The sequence below is a fragment of the Drosophila ananassae genome, chromosome 2R (genome assembly GCF_017639315.1).
Source record: "Drosophila ananassae strain 14024-0371.13 chromosome 2R, ASM1763931v2, whole genome shotgun sequence".
In the NCBI taxonomy this organism is placed as follows: Eukaryota; Metazoa; Arthropoda; class Insecta; order Diptera; family Drosophilidae; genus Drosophila; species Drosophila ananassae.
In genome coordinates this window covers 2,982,901-3,008,562 of record NC_057928.1, presented here as the reverse complement: position 1 = coordinate 3,008,562, position 25,662 = coordinate 2,982,901, and the positions used below count along the sequence as shown (strand labels likewise).

Below are 25,662 nucleotides of genomic sequence, written 5' to 3'. Positions count from 1 at the left end.
AAATGCTTTACTGAAGTCAGTGTAAATGACGTCTGTTTGTAATCCATTCCGGAAACCTTCCGTGATAAAAAGATGTTAGCTCCAATAAGTTGGTCGTGGTGGAGCGGCGCTTCATGAAGCCATGCTGGCACGGAGTTATTATTGGACTTCATTGCAAATGTGGAGTGATGAGTTTTTCTAAAAGCTTTGGAATTGCTCACAATTTAGAGATACCTCTATAATTTGCAGCGTCGGATTTTTTCCCTTTTTTATATAGCGGAATAATGAAAGATTCCTTCCACATAAGGGGAAAGATCGAAGTTTCCAGCGATAGATAAAAGAGAAAAAGAACGCGCTCCCGCGTTGGTATTCTAATTCGGTATTCACCCCCCTCGCAGTCGCATCTATCCATAAACCACTTTGTATAAAGCCAAAACATTCTAAATAAATTGTATGAAATTAAACTGTGCTTGTTTTTACTAAAACCAATATTTCGAACATTAAATATAGCTCCCGAAAACGCTCAGTAACTGAACATACGTAGATTAAAAAAACTGTGCAAAGAGATCGGCCATGGCCTGATCATTGTTTGCATACGAGTTCTCAAACGTAAGCAGTGAACCTGAAACCAAATCCAAGCCTCTGAAAAAAAATGAAGTGCATCCAATTTTTACTCTCCAGTTCCTACTTCACCGCAGAATAAACATAGAAGAGCCGCATAAGAGAAATGGGCCGGTGCAGTGTAATTATTGTCAGGAATACGGTCACACAAGGACTTACTGAACGCTCAGTTCAGTAAGCGTTGTTTGTGGAGAACTCCATGACTCCCACAAATGCCCAAAAAACAAAGAGGATCCCAGCAGCAAAAAGTGTGGAAACTGTGGAGGCAACCATACGGCTAACTACAGCGGCTGTCCAGTCTACAAGGAACTGAAAAGTCGTACACACCAAAGAGTGACCACACATTACACCTATGAAATCTACGCGTGATGTTTTTCCCCCTACAGACGCGAAACCTTCAGCTTATAATGAGTTCACCGACAAACCCGAAAGCTTTGCAGCTTTTGCAGCAACCACCCCCACCAAGCCACGATCATCAGTTTCCTCTCACCAACCAGAAGAACAGTCTACGAACAAATTTGAAGCAATGATATGTAATCTTCAACAAAGTATGACGGATTTCATGTCATTCATGCAGACAACTATACAAGATCTTGTGCGAATCCAGAACGTTTTGATTGAGATGCTTGTTGCTCAAAACCAGACAAAGTAATCAATGGCTCCACTTCGTATATCACTGTGGAACGCCAACGGCATTTCACAGCGCAACCTTGAGTTAGCTCAAATCCTTAATAACAACCATATCGATGTAATGTTACTCGCAGAAACTCATCTTACCAATAAATACTATTTTCAAATTCGAGACTACTTCTTCTACAACACGAATCGCCCAGACGGGAAAGCACACGGAGGCACCGGGATTCTGATTAGAAAACGCATTAAGCACTGCTTCCACAATAGTTTCGCCACTAACTACATGCAAGCTACATCTATAGAGGTTCAGATGGACCACCGTTCCCTAAAGCTTGCCGCCGTATACTGTCCTCCTCGGTTTACAATATCCGAATCCCAATTCATGGACTACTTCAACTCTCTGAGCGAACAATTTATAGCAGCAGGAGACTGTAATGCCAAGCATACGCAATGGGGATCTCGACTAGTGACTCCAAAGGGAAGGCAGTTGTACAACGCAATAATAAAACCAAGCAACAGTGTGTAGACAGTGTGTCACCTGGGACACCTACATATTGGCCAACAGATCCCAGAAAATTGCCAGACTTGATAGACTTTGCTGTGACTTGGAGTCTACTGACATTAACACTTCTCCTCCCATTCGCAGTGTTCTATCACATCTAAAAGTAGTGTACCTACTTGGAAATACTTTTGGAGCTTTTGATCTCTGGCTTTAACCAAGTTTCTGTAAATATGTGAATTATTGGGTCTGGTGGTATCAATTAAAGCGATGTCACAAAGGTCATATCAGACAATTGCTCATTTATTTTGAGATATTCGAAAGCCGAATTTTTCTCAAGTCTGGCTCTTGTGGTGGCCAGAAATATAAGCGGCTGCATAATTGTCGGATGAGTCGGCTGATGATTATTCGCCACAAGCACATCACTAAAAGAGGATTTCTTACGCTTTGGTCATTGATTTTTCGAAAACCGCTAATCAACTTGTTGAGCTATCAGCGTTTTGATAGCGGCCGAATTAATAGACAAGGTTCAATTTTATAATTCAATTTATTGTGGGTCAATTTAACCCCAAAACAAATTCCGCGGCCGAACCAAAACAATGCCGAATTACAAAAGCCTAAAACCTAAGAGCTTGCGCAGAAGCTCCACCAAAGCTCCCAAAATGCATGCGCTACAAATACCAATAAAGCGCATGCGAAACTGGGAGACAAAACAAAGAAGAATACTTGCTGACAACAACAGCTGCAGCTAAGCATTTTATGATTATTTTAAATGCACTTTTTGGTGGCTGCTTGGCCCAACATCCTCCCCCCATTGAAGGGTGGGCCTTCAAAAACACTGTTGGAAGGGGCAAACCCAGCGCCGCCGAAACCGGCCACCGTTGTGGAGCATTTGGAACGGCCAAGCTGAAGTTCATTCGCCAGCCGAGACGAGATGAAGTGCACTTGTGAACAGGAATCCAATAAAACTCGGCAAGGCAAGAATGCTCCAGATCGACCACGAACGAGCACATTGGCTGTTGGCAGGAGCACTAGCTCAGCATTGCGATCCTGGTTCATAACAGGGTTAATTGAGCGGGATGAGTGCGCAACAGAAACGGCACCGATGAGGCGGGAGACTCGTGCGGGTGAAATCTGCCCGCGAGGGTGCAACAAAATTTGATGACGGTGATTGCTCGTCGAGCAGCGGAAAGCTGAGCATCCGCGAGCGAGATGGCCATCCTCCAGACAAACAAAACAGCGAGCCAGACGCCGCACTTCGTCGTACCGTTCCTCAAATGTCAAAGAACTAAACTTTGAACAAGAAGGAAGCTCGTGCACCGCAATACCACACAGGGCGCATAGAGCAGGACGGGCGTTAATAACCATGCACGAAGATCGGTTATTCGAAGATCTACCTCGGCCCACTTGGTTAGCTGGTGGATACGCCGCCAAAGAGAAGTCAACGCATTCAAGAGTCCGGCACCTTTGCTCCAAAAATCGTGCCATGGACTCCCAAGACGGAAGGCTGTCGTTGCTTCCGGCGAGAGTGTCTTCCCACTTGGCCTTTGTGGCAGGATCCAACTTCTGCAGGATAATCTGGATAAGCAAACATCCTTGGATCTCGACGGCTGATCCGAAACTCATAAGAGCCCGCATATGCCCATTGAACCGATCCGATAGCTCCCGCAAAGTAGCAACAGACCCTGGCTCGACCACACGAAGCTGCAGGATCTCATTAATGTGAGACTGAAATATTAAACGCCGATTACTAAAACGATTACGCAATAGGTCAAGGGCCACATAGTAGTTCGCGTCAGTAATTTCCAGAGCTCTCACCGTATCCAAGGCTGACTCGCGCAGGCATGAAATGAGCCACCGGAGCTTTTCCGTTATCATTAGGTGGGGATGGCTGTCAATCGTGGTCTTAAAAAGGGCGCAGAAATCCGGCCACTCGGCATAGCCGCCGCTGAATGTTGGCATCGGCAACGGTGGCAAGGAGGGGGCTGGCTTGTGTGGCATTGGCGATGCACTGGCACCGTCGAGAAGTGTGGAGTGGGCAGCGATTCTCATGGAGCGCTTGGCAACCTCCACCTGAATTTCCACTTCCACATCAGTCGCCAGCTGCGAAAATCTCCAATACAGATCGCTCCCGATCTCGCTAAAATTAAGCTCCTCCAACTCTTCTTGAAGCGCGGTGAACCGCTCACGCAAACGCTTCTCCACTGACTCCAGCGCCATTCGGGAAGAATCCTCAGTCCGCGCCGCAGCCTTCACCTTATGATGCAGCGCCTCCATTTCCTGGCAGGCCAGCTCTGCTCTTCTCCACAGCATCCTTTCCCGGTTTGCGGCAGCAGCTCCAATAGTCTCAGCTCCAGACTCCATGCTTCAATTAAAATGCAACTTGTACCAACAACAACAAGGGCGCTTTCTTGGCACTTTTAATGCTGATCACAATAATAACCGGGATGAAATCACGTCGAGGTCACCAACTGTTGAGCTATCAGCGTCTTCATAGCGGCCGAATTAACAGACAAGGTTCAATTTTATAATTCAATTTATTGTGGGTCAATTTAACCCCAAAACAAATTCTGCGGCCGAACCAAAACAATGCCGAATTACAAGTGCCTAAAACCTAAGAGCTTGCGCAGAAGCTCCACCAAAGCTCCCAAAGTGCATGCGCTTTAAATACCAATAAAGCGCATGCGAAACTGGGAGACAAAACAAAGAAGAATACACGCTGACACTAACAGCTGCAGCTAAGCATTTTATGATTATTTTAAATGCACTTTTTGGTGGCTGCTTGGCCCAACACAACTCTTTAAATCCAATTTTAGTCTTTCTCACGAAAGATCTCATTTTGTCCTGAACAGCACGACAACCGTCACAGCAAAAGTGGAGACCAGACCTACGTGAAATAGCATCCGAAACTGAGGCCGTGAACCCGGCACACTTAGCAAAAACACTTAGTTAAACATTTTCACAGAGCCAGCCGTAGATAACACAGGCAAGTTAAAATTCCATGATTATTAATTAATTAATTTATTAATAGTTTTTTTTTTTTATCATGAAGTAACTTGAACCACCAGGGAAACGAAAAAGGTAAAAGTTTGTTTTTATAAAAGTAAATAAATAAAAATAAACACCGGATTGTTTAAAGTTAATCAATAAATGATTTGAAAATAACGCGTTGTTATTTTCCGTTCGCTTTAAAATAAAGAGAGGAAGACGAAGAGGATGGAACCTTTCTGGCGGAATTTTTCGGTCAAAATGCGCAAAGGCGCACTTCACGTCTTTACCGTCTGGCAGATAACAGCCTTTCATTAAATACTTCATTTCTTGTATTTAATGACCTTCTTGGAAAGGGTCTAATTAGATATCTCGTCAAAGGGTAGTCTTCATCGACAACAATAATGCAAGGTGTTACAACTTAAGGGAAAATTTTTTAGAGTAGAAGAATTTGATAGATTCTTTTTATTGTAATAAAAATATTGCGAGATAATTCTGATATGTTTTTTATCAATTAATGCAATACAATTTAGAAACCCACTTTTTTTAAAAGTCATTTGACACCTTATCGTGGAATGCAAGCTCAACCTACTTCTGGAGCTGAAGCAGAGACTTAAGTGTCAAAAAAATAATTACTTTTCACTAACGAGTTCTTTAAGTAATATTGGGTGACAGTAAGGATATTGAGGGACAGTAACATTTAGTATATTTTCGATGTAATTTCACTACAAGATGACTTGACTGTGTCAACAAACAACCAGTAAAAAACGTAAGACGTTAAAAAAATACAATAGAACAAGTGAGAAAGAAAACAGGAAATTTATTTTGATGAGAATTACAACAATTAAATTACAACAAGAAGCTTTACAACAAAGAAGCTTTGTGTGGAAGACATGAGATTTCCAAATTTTTTTGAAGCTTTTTCAATATTTTCTCTCACTCCATTGAAGATGAACTCGAAAGTTTATATTTTCATGGGGGAATTCACCCAACTATTCTCGGTTCTATTTCATGAAATTTACTTTTATCTGTTAATCAAATTTGAAGAAGGCATGCCGCCTTTGATATACGGTATATTTGCAATAATTTTTTAAGTTGTTGAAAACAAAAATACTCGTGTTAAGTTAATAGTTCGGTCCAAAAGATTGTGAGACAACTCCTAGTATGTCTAGTTTAGGGCCACTGCACGGGTTACCTGTTGCGGATAGAGAATAATGCTCCATTAAGGTTAGCTGTGAATGAAGCGAAGGGTTCATTGTAGATATCTCCTCGTAAATGAATAGCCATCGGGAGAAAGGAGGTATCCACGCTTTGCGGTTTCGACAATGCGCTTGAGTTGCCGGTTCTTAAAAGTCCAAACAGCTTCACACACTCCCTACTTCCACACTATACTCGTATAGTCTATCCACTTTCCATCCCAACACACCGTCTCACCCCGTACCGGAATCAGGTGATACTTGACCTATGCCGAGAGTTAGCCTGCAAGAAGCCTGACATGAGCTCCTAATTGGATGCAACTCCAATGCACATCCATTCTTATACCAATCCAAATATCCTATCTTGCCGTAAAGCCCAATAAGTGCAAATCTACTGCCCTTTAAGCGCTCATCTTATCTGTTGGGTCTTTGGGGGGACTCATTGATCCATAACCCCCAGGACAGTCGCTGTAGCCTTATATCCAATCGTTTGTCAGGAAAATGTCCACACTCATTATGTGCCAATTGGACAAGCAATAACGGCCTGCTCACTAGCAATAACCGAGCGCGTTATATACAAAACTAGTTCTCTTTTATAGAACATACAAAATCCCACCGCATCCCTCACCAAAAATAAACAACCAGAGGCTCTTGACAAACAATAAATCTTTCCCATGAGTAAAAAAAAAAACTAGCTCAGCTGGGAATCCGTTTCAAACTGCCGGTTGGCCCAACAATTCTGGCCCAATATCTCAAAGAGAAGAATAGCCTAATTACTAAGGATGAACAGGACCCGCATCATCACGGCTATTAGAGTCATCACGGGACACTTGCCAATGGGCACTTGTCTATATCCTATAGTTGCCATAAACCAGAAAGATCGGATCCTTGGTATTTTTAAAGGTGTTTGAAGCTTTTTCCAACATTTTTATTTAGAAAATTGATTCGATGTTGAAATTCTCATTAGGTTTAACCAAATATATACGATCCTATATATACAATAAAATTCGGCTCCGCCCGAAGTAACATTTTACAGGGATCGGATCTAAATTTCCTTTATTCGTGTAGGATAGGCTTATGATCTAACAGTTCCCCAACCGTGAGGTTTTGGTGAATCTATTTATTATTATTTCATTTGTATATAAAAAACATACGCATTATTTTCAAAAGATTTTTATTTTTCAGTTTATATCGAATTTATAGTTTTTTATTTATTGTTAAAAGGTATTCACGAAGGTATTACCTAACGAAGCATAATACCTAAGGTAAGCAAGCAACGGTAACAACAAAAAAATAATTGTGAAAAAAAATCTTTAATATAAGCAAATAAACGATAGAACCTATGTGGCATAACAAGATTCTCAACCCGAACAAGAACTACCCGACCAACTGCCTGGATAATGTGACTAAGTCGGGGAAGGATTGGATACACGAGAAAACTTGATTAACTGGCACCAACTCGTTGCAGCGCAGGGAAAGGCTCTCATTCCATGATGATATCCTGCACAGCTTCTGCAATGAAATCTTCACCCTGGTAACGAGGGTGGAAGAATAACACGAGAGCCTATGGCGAACCGGGGACCTTTTTCTTCAGAAAACTGGTGCATAGAAGGAACTAATAGAACAGACGCTGGCTTTGTCTCATAAGTCACAGTGTCAAGTGTAAATACCTGCACGTGATCGTGAGTGAAATCTCGCCTGAGATTCCAATTTGTGCTTGATTGGAAGGCGAACCTAGTTGGAATCATTTTCGAGCTCTTCGTTAGTAGCTTAAAACAAACGGCTTAGTGCGGGCTTCCTATATATAATAAAGAAGATAATCTCGAAGATCTTCAATGGCATTTACAGAGTCAGCAGAAATTTGTTTCCGTCCAAAATAGGTTTCCGCGTTTTGCCAGCCAGTTCGTGTCGGGTAAAGATGGCTATCGAAGTTCAAAGAATGGTGCAGAAATCTGGCCGCTGAATATTATCATCGGCAACGGGGAGAAGGAGGGAGAAGGCTTGTTTAGCTTTGTAAAATACCGGCACCACTGGCCCCGTCGAGAAGCGCGAAGTCGGCAGCGACTCTCACTCAACCTGCATCACTTTAGTGGCCATCCAAGCATTCGCATATCTTTTCACTTTCTTTAAGATCAAATGTCTAATTCGTAAGAAAAAAAAAAATACACTGAAAAGAATTTTTTTTAAAGAAAATTTTTTTATTTTTTTTTAAATTGGCTCTAACGATACTGTTTATATTTCATGTGGAGATAGCCCTTGACATAAGGCAACTATTGACATATCGTTCATTTCTAGAAAAAGGCGCTTACTCAACATACAGTTCGATAAGTATAGCTACCGTTGGTGCTAGCTGTGAAGCTAAGGTACACTCATAGCATTACATAAACAAATTGAGTTGCCGATTTGATTTTCGTATAAACAAACGTCTTTCTGGCTCTAGCCAACCCTACTGAAACCAATTCCCTAACAACAATCAACTTCCAACCCAATATGGGAATCAGAATATAAATGTCTATAAGTCCTTGAAATTTCGACCGATTTAATTGACATTTTTTGTTCAGATATAAATTATTTATGTATCAAAACTTTTTCAAAATAATTTCCTGAACTAACGCTAAAAAAATAGGAAATTTTTGGGGGCCATAATTTGAAACAAACTTGATATGCGTGGGTATTACATTCTCTGATATCCACAGATGGATATGGATATATAATATACTAATCAAGAATATGTATACTTTATGGGGTCAGAGATGATTCCTTCCCCCTGTTACTACCCTCGCACGAATAGAAAATACCCTTATACTCTACGAATACCGCGTGACGAACCCACATACCACGCCCGAAATATCTTAACTAAATTTTTGGTGACGAAAAATTTCAATATAGATATACAATATTACATATAATAAATATATACTTCGGCACATCCAAGAAAAACTTTATAACAAAGTCACTTGCTGTATAAAACTAAAACTAAACTAAAAGTTTTTAATATTAAATTAAATTTACTTACAATTGTTTCGGTCTCCACCAAATAATTTATGGTATCGAACAAAATCCGGACGTCCACCGAGGTATTTTCCGTTTTTATTTAAAACCTCTTTGATTAAATCTATATTGTTTACCACTAAGCACCGCGTGTGACCAAGAGTTAGAGAATATATGTCACCATAACGTTTTGTTAGTGAACTGAATGCCTCGAATGGATTATTTTTAAATCTACCGAGTAAATCCAAGTTCCCCACAATCGGCCAAGGTAGTGGACCAGATGCTTGAACAAACTTTCTCATTTCTTTTTTTTTATCAAAAAAACCGATCGAAACTAATGCTTTTTGTTTGAAATTAAGAAATAGTAAGATATAGGAAATCGAACTAACTATAAAAGCTAGAGTAATTATAAAATACAAAATCGTAAAAAACATATTAACACGCAAAAGTTTAGTATTTGGTCAAAAAGAAATCAATGATCCTTACTATTGATTGATATTATATATTACTGGATGAAACTGACAATACTCGTTCTATGTCTAGCACATTCTGCCCTGCTCACATTTGAATTTTAAGCTTTTAAGATCTGTAGAATTTTATAAGTACAAACACATAAAGGAAATTGAGAATAAGTAATATTTTCAATTTACACCCATAATAAATTGAAATCTATTTATATGCGCATTCTAAGCATATAGTTAAAGTGGTTCCAAAAAACTATAAAAATGTTTTATACAAAACGGATTATACAGTAACCTACAGTACCTACAACAATACAGTTCGAATCACGTCAGGTTCTAAACTGAGTATATGCATGTTGCTACTGATATTAATTTATATCTAGTAAACGGCTTCTTTAATGGTTAAAATAAATAAACCATTTTGTTATGAATAAGATATATAATCTTAGAAAAAAAAGGTGTTACCATTTACTTTCGCGTTTATGTGTTATGAGCACTTAAACATCAAATTTTCAACATGTACTCAAATTTGCTCCCTACTGTATATGTCACTAAATAAAAAATTGTATCATTGTTTATAAGGTATTGTATTATTGATAAAGATAATTATTATCCTTATATTAGTTACAAATTATTTAGTTTGGAAGCTGTTTGGATAAAAATGATTTAATTTGAGTTCACAAAGTTGGTGCTAGAGGCGACATTGGTGTAACGAGTTTTCCCTAATCACATTTTACTCTAGAATACGAGATTGACTCCTTAACCATCCCGATCTTACATTTCATTCAAAAGTTATTCAAGAAATACGATTTTAAATGGATTGCTGTGCTATTTCCCTTTGTTTGCCGAGGACTATCATTGGTGGTGGTGCTCCTTTCTGACGTCCGGCTTCACAGCTGTCTATCTGTTTATATACTGTTGCACTACTTTGTGACAAAGCTCTCGATCAAGGATAGCGCCTCGACGTTCCTGTATTTCGGTTACACGGCCATCATGGTATTCCTTTTCTTTCTGCTAACCGGCACCATTGGCTTCTTTGTGTGCTTCTGGTTCATACGCTAGATGTACAGCGTTGTTAAAGTGGATTAATTGGATATAGAAATGCCAACAGATGTAATGGTCACCTGTGCTGCCCATTCGAGTTTCAAAAAAATTAGATTAGAATAACGTCTAATCTTAACGAAACTCTCCACTTTTATCGATAGGTGTTAGCAATTTTTTTTTGTTTTATTCATTCCTAATGTGCATACTAGGCGTTAGTACTTACCTTGACATTAGCCCTAGCAGCTTATTAGGTGCCTTCAAAAGTCTTTTTCTTTTTTGAGCTGTCAAACTAAGCAGACGCACACCTTAGTACCAGCTACACCATATCCATAAATCAAGTGGGTGAAACACGTGCAAAGTGATCACAACAAAATAAAACAAATTAAATCTGAAAAATCCCCACACATCATTGGAAAAATAAGTAAAGCAAAGACATCAGTAAAGTCGCAAACAAACCTAGCCTGGGATCAGGTAATGATTTTCAAGCTCGCCAGCCGAATTTTTATCTCAACCTTGTTTCCATAAGGCGTCTTCTATGGCCGAAAATCCACGTGAGTCCCACCCGCACCACCTGGATTCCATACCTGGATCATTACACATAGTTTTTATCAGGATGAGTAACCCTATCAAAGATAAAAAAAAAACACCCACTTAGTCTATCCCGTCTACCTTTATTCGCAAATCAATACTGATACACCGGATAGGAGAAATTTCGGATATCACCTATAAATATAAAACGATATCAAAGTATACAATAGCGAACGAGAGTCGCCTTCCAATCGTTTATTACATTTCGGTTGTTGTTCACAAACACAAAAATTAAATTACATTAAAATATTACGAACTTATATTGAACTAGAAATTAAAAAAAAAAAAAAAAAAAAAAAATTAGATGTAAAAGAAATGAATACGAAAGAAATTATAGATATAGAAAAATAATAGTAATAATTATATTCAATTACATTAAAAAAGTATGAACTTATATTGAACTAGAAATTTAAAGAAAAAAAAAAATATATATACAGTGGGGAGCAAAAGTGATTCCATGTTCAGAATATGCATGTTGAACCGCTCATAAAACGTAAACCAATGAACCAAATGAAACAAACTTTTTTTTTCTCGATTACTTATTTAATTTGTAAGAAATAGACTTAAATACTACAATAATACAAGAAAAAATGTAAGAGATAGAAAAAAAAAACAAAAACAGAAGGCATGTACTCAGTTTTGCACCTTCCAATATTCGCACCTGATTTTGCTCTCCCTGTTTTCTTATCACCAAAATATTTGCAGATTTACTGTTTTATGTCTTTTTCATGCATTAGTTGTTGTCATAATTCAAAGAGTCGCACATTTCTTATAGTTCAAAGTAAATTTTAATAAATTGAGAAATTAGTCGCCAACTTATATTTGTAAAATGAAGAAGCTATCAGCAGATACCGAAAATAGTATTGTTGCTATGACTAAAAGTGGCTTTTCGACACGCAAAATTGCTGAAAAGCTGAAAATTAGTCAGTCTGTGGTGGTCAAGGTGAAAAAAAGGCAAAATGTTGCTTCCGAAAATGTGTTGAATGGTCGCCCCCGTCTCCTAACCGACTCTGACGCTCGACTTATAATGTCCAACATGAGGAAGGATAAGCTTTTAACACCAGCAAATGCTTCTACAGAGTTAAATAAACCCGTAAGTCGATGGACAGCTAGAAGAGCACTGGCTAGAATTGGATATGTCGCCTCTGTGAAAAAAAATAAACCAGCTCTATCCGAGAAAAATGTTAAGGCTCGGTTACAATTTGCAAAGACCCACAAAAACTGGACTATAGAAGACTGGAAACGTGTTATCTGCTCGGACGAATCCAAGTTTAACCGTTTCCAGTCGGATGGGAAGCAGTACTATTGGCATAGGCCCGGTGACAAGCTTCAGAGACATCATGTAAAGCAAACCGTAAAGCATGGAGGAGGAAATGTAATGGCTTGGGGGTGCTTTACATGGTGGCACGTTGGGCCATTGCACAAAATTGATGGAATAATGCGAAAAGAGGACTATTTAAACATTTTAAAGACCCATCTTCACAATTTTCTCGACAAGTGTGCCTATCCTGAAGGAGAAATCACTTTCCAACAGAATGGGGATCCTAAGCACACCGCAAAAATTGTAAAAGAATGGTTGGCAAAACAAAATTTTAAGGTCATGGAGTGGCCAGCTCAAAGTCCCGACCTCAATCCAATTGAAAACTTATGGTCAATTGTGAAGCGACGGCTCGGGCAATATCAATCGGCCCCAAGCAACCTGGACGATCTCTGGAGACGCGTGGAGATTGAATGGAACCAAATTCCTAAAGAAATTATAGAGAACTTAGTTAATAGTATGCCAAAGCGCATTAAAAATGTAATAGACAATAAGGGTCTTTGGACTAAATATTAATTTAATATTTCCTTAAATTTTTCCATTAAAGGTGCAAAACTGAGTACATGCCTTCTGTTTTTGTTTTTTTTTTCAATCTCTTACATTTTTTCTTGTATTATTGTAGTATTTAAGTCTATTTCTTACAAATTAAATAAGTAATCGAGAAAAAAAAAGTTTGTTTCATTTGGTTCATTGGTTTACGTTTTATGAGCGGTTCAACATGCATATTCTGAACATGGAATCACTTTTGCTCCCCACTGTATATAGTGAAAAGAAATTATGAATTCTATTAAAGTACATTAAATTCTACGAACTCGAATTGAACTAAAGAAAAACAAAAATGTAAATAAGGAAAGGCATGCAAAAAGAGAAATAATGTAGTTGTAAGATATATTTAAGAAATTCAACCTCTCCACTAATCAGCCCAACCTCTACGAGACTCCAACATGAAGGCCTTCATCGAGGATCATCACATTGGGGGTGAGTGAACAAAAAAATAAAACCTAAAAAAATAACTAAATACCTAACAGAGAAAATTTTAAAAGATAACTAAATACCTAAAAGAGAAAAATTTTAAAAGATCAGAATGTGTAGGAGGTTAAAAATTCTAAGAACTGGTTTGAAAGATTTAAAAGAAAAAAACAAATGTATATGAAAAAAAGAAAACAAATTACCTATCAATCGAGCAATTATGCTATTCTGCCATGCTCATATCAATAACCACTAATAACCTCTGCCAAGCCGATAAGCTTGCAGACAGCAGGTGCTTGTTTGTTTTGCTTTCGTCATTTGTTTTTTTTGCTAGCCTAAACCTTCAAGTGCATTCGAACTCAAATAGAGCAACTTAGCAACTTAAAATTTGTTGTCAATTTTAAATCTCAAATAATGAATGAGGTCCACCTTATTATTATTATTATTATTATACTATATTATTAAGATAGGTTTTAGCCAATAATGTTAATTAACCAAAAATTCTAAGATCATACCCGAATTGAACATGAAATTACTTCTCTTTTATTATTGTAAGATCCTAAAGTTAAGCTGAAGTTTGTGAAAATATATTACTTAAAAAAAAAAAAATAGAAGTATGAGGGAGTAAGTCAGTATTTCCGTGACCTTGGAAATGTGAGTAGAAATGATAATTGGGGTCTTAACAACAATTCTCTTAAGACTAAGGTAGGGTGGGTAGTGAAACCGTGTCCGAATTCTAACATCATTGTCGGCACATTTTTTTTTCTTTTTCTCTGTTGTGATTTCTTTCCTCCTTGTTATCTTGCAATTCCTAAGCTTATCTTCTTGGGGGCAATGACCCCAAGTTTTCTGGTTTTTTTTTTTGTGCGTTCTCCACGATCAAGTGGAAATTTAGTTTCAGTAGGGACTCTTTAATGATTCTTGTAGTGATCAAATTTACTGATATTAGCAAAACCCACCCCATCTCCCGAAAGAGCTACACTTAATAAGGGTCCCGTTGCGAGTACCTAGTACATTATGCAGTAGCTGGATACAGCTAGGCAGAAGGTTACAAAGATTTGGCGCCCATACGGTGAGGCACGGTGAAAAGGATTCGTAATAGATTCAATAACCGCCGGCCCGTGGAAGAGTAGAACGGTAGAGCCGAAATAACATTTTTTTTATTTAGGATTTTGCATTAACAAGCGGAGGCTTATTAATTGCGACCAAAGGAAAGAGGTTAACTTTTCGGAACACTGGTGCAGAATACTGTTGAACATCTAATTCTGAGTACTCATCCACAGTAAATAAAATTGCTCGTTTTGCTTTCGTATGAAATTTGGTTGTTAGGATAGAATATCGAAATGGTATACCCTTCTGGAATTTGGGGAGCTTGAATAATCGAACAACCCGACCGAAGAGTAAGGTATATAATCAGGGATATTTTAAAAGACCGGAGTCAAGCAACAAATATTCATCAAGTGGGATACATATAAGAAATGAATAGAATAGGTTCTGTTATTATGTTAGTATCGGCTGGAACACAAAAACATATGCGAGAGCGTATTTTTGTCCGTTGATATAAGCGTAGAAACAAAACCTTTTTGAAGCATTCTAGTGTAACCTAAGGTAATTGAAATAGACCAAACATATTAATTAAATAGAGAAAAAAAATAAATAACCTAAAAATTTAGAGGAGGGACAGTTAACAATATGCAGAAAAAGAAAATTAACTACTCACATTTCCAACAAAGGTCAACAAACGGAAACTTTTAAGTAATCAATCTATACAAATATAAAAAAAAATATTAATTTAAAATGCCAATTCAACGTACCCCGGAACAAAGTGGTGCAGAGGCAATACCGAACGTATGCGTTATTTGCGAAAACGTCATGGAAAATACGCAGCCATGTGTAATTACTAATTGCAAGCATATTTTTCATAAATCTTGTATGGAACTGAGATTTCATCCTGACAAGGAGAATGAATGTCCATCATGTTTAGCTAAAGTATTGAAAAAGGATGTACGAGTAGTAGTAGGAAACTGTTCTCCTGGTGCGAAGCCTGGAGAAGAAAAAGAGCGACAGTTAAATCGACCAAACACTAGGTCTGTGGTTAGACAGCTCCAGCTAGAGGAGGGAAATGTAGGTACGTCACAGATTCGGTCTGAGCAGCGATTGAACTGGGCTCAAAGCAACCCAGCAAGCGAGAGTGAAAGAAGCTTAAATACTCGGCCTTTAAATTATGAAATACCAAGGAATAGTCCACAACGGGGAAGATCACAGCGAGGCAGACCTCCAAGGCAATTTCCAAGAAATAATGATAATTGGGTACGACCAAACATAGAACACCTAGTTAGAGAAACAGTAGATAGAATGCTTTCTTCATTGGTACTAAGAAACGGAGTTGAAAATTCGATGGGTCAAGATCAAAGGGACTTCGATGTACCAAGCCCTAGAGCTTTTTCCTCAGGGCATACTAGCAACAAAGTAGCAGATATTATCCAAAAATGGGGAGTTCGGTTCGAAGGGACTGCGGAAGGATTATCAGTTGACGAATTTTTATATCGAGTTAAAGTGTTAACACGAGAACATCTTAATAACGATCTTGAGGCAATGGCCAAAAATGTTCATCAGCTATTAACAGGCAAAGCTAGTTCATGGTTCTGGAGATTTCATAAACGAACAGAAACATTTACTTGGAATCAATTTTGCACAGGGCTACGTGAACAATATAAAGAGAACCGCTCAAAAACAGAATTGCGGGAACAAATTCGAGCTCGAAAACAAAAACCTGGCGAAACATTTGACACATATTACGAAGCTATTTGCAAACTAATGGATAAGCTATCTGTTGAGTTTGAGGAATCAGAATTAATTGAACTAGTTCAGGGAAATTTACTTACTGATATGAAAGATAGATTATTATTTGAAGAAATATACTCCATCGATCATTTAAGACGGCTAGTACAAAGGAGAGAACACTTTTTACAAGAAGCAGGGCGATCTCTTCGCAACGTAACGAAATCAAAAGAGGGAGGACCTTATCGGGTATATGCAGTAGAGGAGATTGAGGAAAATAAATCCGAAAACAACAGCTTAGACATCTCTGCTATACAAAGAAATCCGGCTAACATAACTTGTTGGAATTGCGGAGTAACGGGACACTTTTGGCAAGACTGTCTAGGGGATAGACGTATATTTTGTTATGGGTGCGGGAAGCCTGACATCTATAAGCCCAATTGTATTTACTGTAAAACCAGTTCGGAAAACCGGAAATCCGGGGCATCTCAAAACAATCGGATGTCCCACCAATAAATAACTCGGAGTTTACAAATTTAAATAGATACACACTTTTAAATAAGAAACTAGAAGAGCGTATCATTACAACTCAAGATAATATACCAGATGCCAAGATAGAAAATGAGGTAGATACTAAGTTTAGGCCATATGAAGAACGTTTGAAAAATTATTATGAAGTTAGAAATAAAATTTTTTCGGAAAATATAATCCCTCGAAAAAGAAATTCGATTCGGATAAAGAAATATTATAAGAACCTTTGTAAGAAACAACATAGATTAATATCTACTATATTTCAAAATAATGCGGATAACCGAAGTTATGCTAGTGTAGAATTTTTAGATTTTACAGAATGGGGGTTACTAGACACCGGAGCAAATATTAGTTGTATTGGAGCTGAGTTAGCAAACCAAGACTTTAGTGGTGTAGGTGGATATAAATCAATAGTCTCCCAGGTTAAAACGGCGGATGCTAAACCACATCAAGTTTCAGGCATATTAAAAGTAGCAATGAGATATAAAGGAGAAGAAAAGGAAGTGGAACTCTATGTTATTCCGACAATTGCACAGCGTCTTATTCTCGGAATTGATTTCTGGCGAACGTTTCAATTAGCGCCCGGAATAGTGGGATCCATTGAGCCAGCAGATAGTGGGCAGGACTTTAACACCGCCAAAGAGGATCAATATCCGTTGACTGCCATGGAACTTCAGCAATTAGAAGCAGTGAAAGAAATGTTTCCCAATTTCGAAAAACAAGGTTTGGGGCGAACGTCCTTAATTAAACATCATATAGATACGGGAAATGCGTCTTCTGTTAAACAGAGACATTATCCTATTAGTCCAGCTGTGGAGAAAGTCTTATATACTGAAATTGATCGTATGCTAGAACTTAAAGTGATTGCACCATCTAAAAGTGCATGGAGCTCACCCATTCGAATGGTTATTAAACCAAATAAAGTCCGAATTTGTCTGGACGCTCGAAAATTAAATGAGGTTACTCTGAAAGATGCATACCCACTACAAAGTATTGAGGGAATATTTTCGCGTCTTCCAAAGGCAAATATTATTAGTAAACTGGATCTAAAAGATGCCTATTGGCAAATTGAATTAACCGAGGAAGCTAAACCCTTAACAGCGTTTACAGTGCCAGGTCGAGGATTATTTCAATTCGAAGTTATGCCTTTTGGTCTGTGCAACGCACCGTCAACCATGTGTCGTCTGATGGATGATCTTATTCCACCAGATCTACGATACTGTGTTTTCGGATATTTAGATGATTTGTGTATTGTTACAGATGATTTTCAATCCCATTTAGCAGTCCTTGTACGAATTGCACAGCAATTTCGCAAAGCAAACTTAACGTTAAATGTTAGGAAAAGCCATTTTTGTGTAACAAAAGTTAACTACTTGGGTTACATAATTGGAAATGGAGGAATATCTACGGATCCGGAAAAAATATCCTGTATTCTAAATTGGCCGGCTCCTCGTAACATGAAACAATTAAGAGGTTTCTTAGGAATTTGTAATTGGTACCGTAGGTTCATTGCTAGCTTCGCGGAGTTGTCATTTCCTATGACAGAACTGTTAAAAAAAAAGTAGAAAGTTCACCTGGACGAATGAAGCGCAGGAAGCCATGGAAAAATTGAAAGTCCAACTTACTTCCGCACCCGTTTTGCAAAATGCTGACTTTACCAAGAAGTTTTTTCTTCATTGTGACGCTAGTGATTTTGGCATTGGGGCTGTGTTAGTGCAATTATCCGACGAAGGAGAAGAAAGACCGATCGCATACATGTCAAAAAAATTGTCTAAGGCTCAAAGAAATTATAGTGTAACAGAGCGGGAATGTCTAGCAGTTATTGCAGCCATCGAAAGATTTCGGGGGTATTTAGAAATGCAGCCATTTGAAGTAGTGACCGATCATTCTAGTCTAACATGGCTTATAAAACAACGAAAAAGTGCCACGGGAAGAGTCGCCCGATGGTTTGATAGAATGCAAGGATTTAAATTTACCATTTCTCATCGTAAAGGGAAAGATCATATCGTTCCAGATGCGTTGTCTCGAATGTGTGACGAGTCCATAGACAGTTTAGAGATGATAGGACCCGCAATTGACTTAGACTCACCAGCCTTTATGCAGTCAGATTACGTAGAGCTCCGATTGAAAGTAGAGCAGAATCTAAGTAAACTTCCAGATTTACGGATACACGACAAATTTGTGTATATCCGAACGGAACATGCGTCTGGTAATCCGGATCAAGAAGCCGATAGTTGGAAACTATGGGTTCCAGAACAATTACGAGCCAAGGTTATTTGGCAGGCTCATAATTGTGTGGTATCTGCACATGGAGGGATGCAAAAGACGATAGAACGCTTGCGTCGCAATCTCTTTTGGCCAGGTTTATCCAAAGAAGTTAGAGAGTACATTCGGAACTGTGATGTTTGTAAACAAACAAAAAGCCCTAATCAAACATTAAGACCGCCAATGGGAGAACAAAGTGTTTCCATACGTCCTTTTCAAAGATTATATATTGATATTCTCGGCCCATATCCCCGTAGTAAAAGAGGCTATACTGGATTATTTATAGTGCTTGACCATTTTAGTAGATATCACTGGCTATGTCCGTTAAAGAAAGCTACGACCGGAAGTATTAACAACTTTTTAGAAGATCGAATTTTTTGTGAGTTTGGAGTTCCAGAGTCTATTGTTAGTGACAACGGCTCACAATTCAAAGCAAAAGAATTTGAAGCGATGTTAACTAGGTTTGGAATTCGACACATTTGTACCGCCCTCTACTCTCCGCAAAGCAATGCAGCTGAACGAGTAAATCGCTCGATAATTACAGCTATCCGTTCGTATCTTAAGAATGATCAAACCGACTGGGATGTTAATTTAACTTGCATTTCATCCGCTTTGCGATCGGCATTGCATCAGTCTCTGGGATGTTCTCCTTACAAAGCCCTTTTTGGTTTTAATATGATTAACCACGCTGAGGATTACCGATTATTAAAGAATTTATCACTTCTAGAAGAATCCCCTACAATAGATCGGCACGAAAAGTTATTTTTGTTACGCCAAAATGTGAAAACAAATAGTCGAAAAGCCTATGAAGAGAATGCAAAACAGTACAACTTGAGGAGTAAGAATAGTTCATTCAAAGAAGGTCAAGAAGTTTTCAAACGAAATTTCCAGTTAAGTAACTTTAGTCAGAACTACAATAAAAAGTTAGGCCCGTTGTTTTCGAAATGCAGAGTGAAGAAGAAATTGGGAAACGCTTATTATTTGCTAGAAACCCTGAGTGGAAAAGAGCTAGGAACGTATCATGCCAAAGATATAAAATGCTAATTCCAGCTAATCATGTCTCCGGATTACTCGACAGATTATCTGTGGTTGTAATGGTCACCTGTGCTGCCCATTCGAGTTTCAAAAAAATTAGATTAGAATAACGTCTAATCTTAACGAAACTCTCCACTTTTATCGATAGGTGTTAGCAATTTTTTTTTGTTTTATTCATTCCTAATGTGCATACTAGGCGTTAGTACTTACCTTGACATTAGCCCTAGCAGCTTATTAGGTGCCTTCAAAAGTCTTTTTCTTTTTTGAGCTGTCAAACTAAGCAGACGCACACCTTAGTACCAGCTACACCATATCCATAAATCAAGTGGGTGAAACACGTGCAAAGTGATCACAACAAAATAAAACAAATTAAATCTGAAAAATCCCCACACATCATTGGAAAAATAAGTAAAGCAAAGACATCAGTAAAGTCGCAAACAAACCTAGCCTGGGATCAGGTAATGATTTTCAAGCTCGCCAGCCGAATTTTTATCTCAACCTTGTTTCCATAAGGCGTCTTCTATGGCCGAAAATCCACGTGAGTCCCACCCGCACCACCTGGATTCCATACCTGGATCATTACACATAGTTTTTATCAGGATGAGTAACCCTATCAAAGATAAAAAAAAAACACCCACTTAGTCTATCCCGTCTACCTTTATTCGCAAATCAATACTGATACACCGGATAGGAGAAATTTCGGATATCACCTATAAATATAAAACGATATCAAAGTATACAATAGCGAACGAGAGTCGCCTTCCAATCGTTTATTACATTTCGGTTGTTGTTCACAAACACAAAAATTAAATTACATTAAAATATTACGAACTTATATTGAACTAGAAATTAAAAAAAAAAAAAAAAAAAAAATTAGATGTAAAAGAAATGAATACGAAAGAAATTATAGATATAGAAAAATAATAGTAATAATTATATTCAATTACATTAAAATATTACGAACTTATAATGAACTAGAAATTGAAAAAAAAAAATTAGATGTAAAAGAAATGAATACGAAAGAAATTATAGATATAGAAAAATAATAGTAATAACACTGTGCGACAAAAAAAAAAAAAACGAAATACACTTGGGAAACGAGATAGTGTAGGTTGTTAATCTGGTCGAAGAGAACTCAAAAATATTTTTTTTATATTTTTGGAACCCTCCAATTTTTTTTTATTTAAAAAAAACCGTTTTTCGGGACTTTTTTGCGCTTAAAAATTCCTGAACGCGTTTTTTTCAACCGATTTCAAAATTTTCGGTGTTTTTCAATAGTTAAATGTTGTAGCTTTTGAAAAAAAATATATCTTCGATTTTGTTGAACAAAAAGGACAAAATTTTTACACCTGAAACTAAAGTTTTCGACTTTTATTCGTGTTTTTCGGATTTTGATGCCAGTTTTTCGGTACAACTTACAAAAATTCGGCCATTTTTGATACATATCAATGTTGTCTCATTCATTCTGAATAAAACGAGACAAAATTCATCAAAAAATTATGAAAATTGGTGAAGTTATAACGCTTTTCCCAAAAAAAGTCAACACAACCTAGCGGGCGCTTCGGAGGAACAATGTGTATAAAAATAAGAGTATATTGCTTTCTTCTGACAAAAAGTTTGTCATTTATGCCACATATTAATATTGTCTCAATAATACTGAATAGAACGAGACAAATTTCATTAAAAAATAATACAAATTGTTGAAGTTATAACGCTTTTCCCAAAAAAAGTCAATAAAACCATGGGAGCACTATAAGAAGAAGAGCATATTCCTGACTTATACACACAGGTACTCCAGAGCGCACGCAAGGTTGAATTGACTTTTTTTGGGAAAAGCGTTATAACTTCACCAATTTTCATTATTTTTTGATGAAATTTGTCTCGTTTTATTCAGAATGAATGAGACAACATTGATATGTGGCAAATATGACAGAATTTTAGTAAGTTTTACCGAAAAACTAGCATCAAAATCCGAAAAACACGAATAAAAGTCGAAAACTTTAGTTTCAGGTGTAAAAATTTTGTCCTTTTTGTTCAACAAAATCAAAGATATATTTTTTTTTCAAAAGCTACAACATTTAACTCTTGAAAAACACCGAAAATTTTGAAATCGGTTGAAAAAAACGCGTTCAGGAATTTTTAAGCGCAAAAAAGTCCCGAAAAAACGGTTTTTTTTAAATAAAAAAAAATTGGAGGGTTCCAAAAATATAAAAAAAATATTTTTGAGTTCTCTTCGACCAGATTAACAACCTACACTATCTCGTTTCACAAGTGTTTTTTCACTGTCGCACCGTGTAATTATATTCAATTACATTAAAAAAGTATGAACTTATATTGAACTAGAAATTTAAAGAAAAAAAAAAAAAATATATATAGTGAAAAGAAATTATGAATTCTATTAAAGTACATTAAATTCTACGAACTCGAATTGAACTAAAGAAAAACAAAAATGTAAATAAGGAAAGGCATGCAAAAAGAGAAATAATGTAGTTGTAAGATATATTTAAGAAATTCAACCTCTCCACTAATCAGCCCAACCTCTACGAGACTCCAACATGAAGGCCTTCATCGAGGATCATCACATTGGGGGTGAGTGAACAAAAAAATAAAACCTAAAAAAATAACTAAATACCTAACAGAGAAAATTTTAAAAGATAACTAAATACCTAAAAGAGAAAAATTTTAAAAGATCAGAATGTGTAGGAGGTTAAAAATTCTAAGAACTGGTTTGAAAGATTTAAAAGAAAAAAAAAAATGTATATGAAAAAAAGAAAACAAATTACCTATCAATCGAGCAATTATGCTATTCTGCCATGCTCATATCAATAACCACTAATAACCTCTGCCAAGCCGATAAGCTTGCAGACAGCAGGTGCTTGTTTGTTTTGCTTTCGTCATTTGTTTTTTTTGCTAGCCTAAACCTTCAAGTGCATTCGAACTCAAATAGAGCAACTTAGCAACTTAAAATTTGTTGTCAATTTTAAATCTCAAATAATGAATGAGGTCCACCTTATTATTATTATTATTATACTATATTATTAAGATAGGTTTTAGCCAATAATGTTAATTAACCAAAAATTCTAAGATCATACCCGAATTGAACATGAAATTACTTCTCTTTTATTATTGTAAGATCCTAAAGTTAAGCTGAAGTTTGTGAAAATATATTACTTAAAAAAAAAAAAATAGAAGTATGAGGGAGTAAGTCAGTATTTCCGTGACCTTGGAAATGTGAGTAGAAATGATAATTGGGGTCTTAACAACAATTCTCTTAAGACTAAGGTAGGGTGGGTAGTGAAACCGTGTCCGAATTCTAACATCATTGTCGGCACATTTTTTTTTCTTTTTCTCTGTTGTGATTTCTTTCCTCCTTGTTATCTTGCAATTCCTAAGCTTATCTTCTTGGGGGCAATGACCCCAAGTTTTCTGGTTTTTTTTTTTGTGCGTTCTCCACGATCAAGTGGAAATTTAGTTTCAGTAGGGACTCTTTAATGATTCTTGTAGTGATCAAATTTACTGATATTAGCAAAACCCACCCCATCTCCCGAAAGAGCTACACTTAATAAGGGTCCTGTTGCTAGTATCTAGTAAATTATGCAGTAGCTGGATTTGCCTATTATGGCAGCCCGAGAAAAACTTTGATACAGCTATGCAGGAGGTTACACAGAGATGGAATGGAGTCCATGCAAAATTGTATTTGTGTATGTGTAACAACAAATTTACACTTAAGCCTAATGTGTGTGTGATTTCTGCGCTGTGCTCCCGGCAGTGTCAGTTTTCTGTTAATTATAATTACGATTGTACGATGAACGATATGTACAATAACATATATATATATTATTTGTATCAGGCATAAAAAAACATGGAGTAACGAAGCGCGCAATAATCTTTAAGCACTATGCAAGGCCGACGAATTGGAGTTTCAAATTAAGCATCTTTTGTATATTTCACAGTTTTGTTTGTTTGTTAATCTTTAGGCGTAAAGTTTAACAATTGTCCATTTCCCGCTTTAGCACCGATTTCAAAACAAAACAAGAAAGGAAAGATAACTTCGGGCGGAGCCGAAGTTGATATACCCTTGCAGTTCAGTCGCAGTCCGCTAGGTGGCGCCACTCATCCTATATTATTAGATATATAGCGGATCGTATATAGTCTGCCGATCCTTATGAAAATTGGCAGATCAGATTGTTTTTCCCAAAATAGAATCTGTACCAAATCCCATCTTTCTAACTTAAAAAACACCAAAGTTATGCCAATTTCGATTGTTCTATGACAGCTATAGGATATAGTCGGCCGATCCTTATGAAATTTTGTACATAAGATATTTTGGTCAAACATAACATGTGTGGAAAGTCCAAACCCTCTAACTTAAAAAAGTTATGGCATTTCCGATCAATCAGTTATGGCCGTTCCGACTTTTATACTACCTGCAAGGAAAAGAAGGATGTGCGCAAAATTTCAACTCGATAGCTCTAAAACTGAGAGACTAGTTTGCGGAGAAACCAACAGACAGACGGACATGCTTATATCGACTCAGGAGGTGATCCTGATTAAGAATATATATACATATTTTATAGGGTCTGAGATGTCTTCTTCACTGCTTTGCACACTTTTGACCAAAATTATAATACCCACTGCAAGGGTATAAAAACATAACAAAAAAAATGTTCAGATAGTAATATCAAAGCCTAACAGCTGTAAATATTGGCTCGTCTTAGCTAATTTGATCAGGATTTATTTCATGTGAAATATTTTAAGTACTGTTTAAGCATTGAACACGATAAAAATTCCAAAGATAGAACGTCAAGAGATCGGACCCATGGAAATAAGTGATTAACAGCATGGTTTGAAAACGATGTCCTGCATTCTAAACAAATATTTATGTAGTGCACTTGAAGCACTTAAGAAATGGTCACATAGCATGTCAGCGTGCAGTCCGTTGATAAGTAGTTTTTCATGTATCTTTTAAGAGAAGTGTATGAAATAAAAACAGTTTTTAAACGGAACTCATTGGAGTAACACCATTATTATAAGAGGCTCCTCTTAACAAGTACTTTAGTTTAAACTATTTAAATCTAACTTGCGATTAGAGTATATACGAAATAATTTCTCAAATAAACAATTTTTTGCTATGCATGGCGGTAAATGCACAGGAACGGGCGATGCGAACAGAGACACAAAAGAAAAAGCATAATAACGTTAATAAATTGTTGCCAGATACCTATTTTTTGGCGGGTACATAAAAATGTCATGGGCTTTCAAAATTACAAAAAAATTAGGGATGTTTTGTACTAGAATTTGTGAAACTTTTCTTATACAATTTTTTAAAATTAGTTAGGTAACTTAAAAAATTAAAATTTTTAATTAAAAAACTTATAACTGTACAATTAATGCAAATACAAATACAATACAAATTTATTAATTCAGTGATGTTTTTGTACCCTTGCAGATGTATTAATTGTGGTCAAAAGTGCGCAACGTAGTGGATATTCTTGATAAGGATCACCTCCTGAGTCGATATCAGCATGTCCGTCTTTCCGTTCGTCCGTCTGTTCGTCTGTCTATCTGTCTGTTTCTACGCAAACTAGCCTCTTAGTCTCTTCTATCCTCTTTTATTGTAGGCAGTATATACTCTTTCATCCTAAGTCTCGAGCTTATAGTGTCCAATAACTAACACAAAATCAAAATTTATTAAATTCAAAAATTGAAATGCCATCACGACAAATTAAACCAACAGCATGTGCACATTCATTTAAAGAAATA

General features: G+C 37.0%; 1 protein-coding gene and 1 long non-coding RNA gene across 4 annotated transcripts in view; one reads left to right on the top strand and one right to left on the bottom strand.

Moving 5' to 3' along the window:
* Window positions 1–25,662, bottom strand: part of LOC6502732 (cytochrome P450 307a1) — a 174,689-nt gene that overhangs the window by 45,685 nt on the left and 103,342 nt on the right. Inside the window, exons 1-2 of one of the 3 annotated variants that reach the window (XM_044714746.1) lie at window positions 9,394–9,453; window positions 8,933–9,304 (exon numbers count right to left, since the gene is read on the bottom strand). The exons of 1 other annotated variant lie outside the window; for it this stretch is intronic. In XM_044714746.1, the coding sequence (XP_044570681.1) occupies window positions 8,933–9,209 (277 nt within the window). In that variant the 5' untranslated portion in view covers window positions 9,210–9,304; window positions 9,394–9,453. Of the gene's footprint in view, window positions 1–8,932; window positions 9,483–25,662 lie in introns of those variants that run through there. One more of the 3 variants, XM_032454654.2, reaches the window with a different exon arrangement.
* Window positions 10,488–11,300, top strand: LOC116655858. Its single transcript, XR_004310939.2, has 2 exons — window positions 10,488–10,883; window positions 10,939–11,300. It is a non-coding gene; the product is annotated as an uncharacterized LOC116655858 (long non-coding RNA).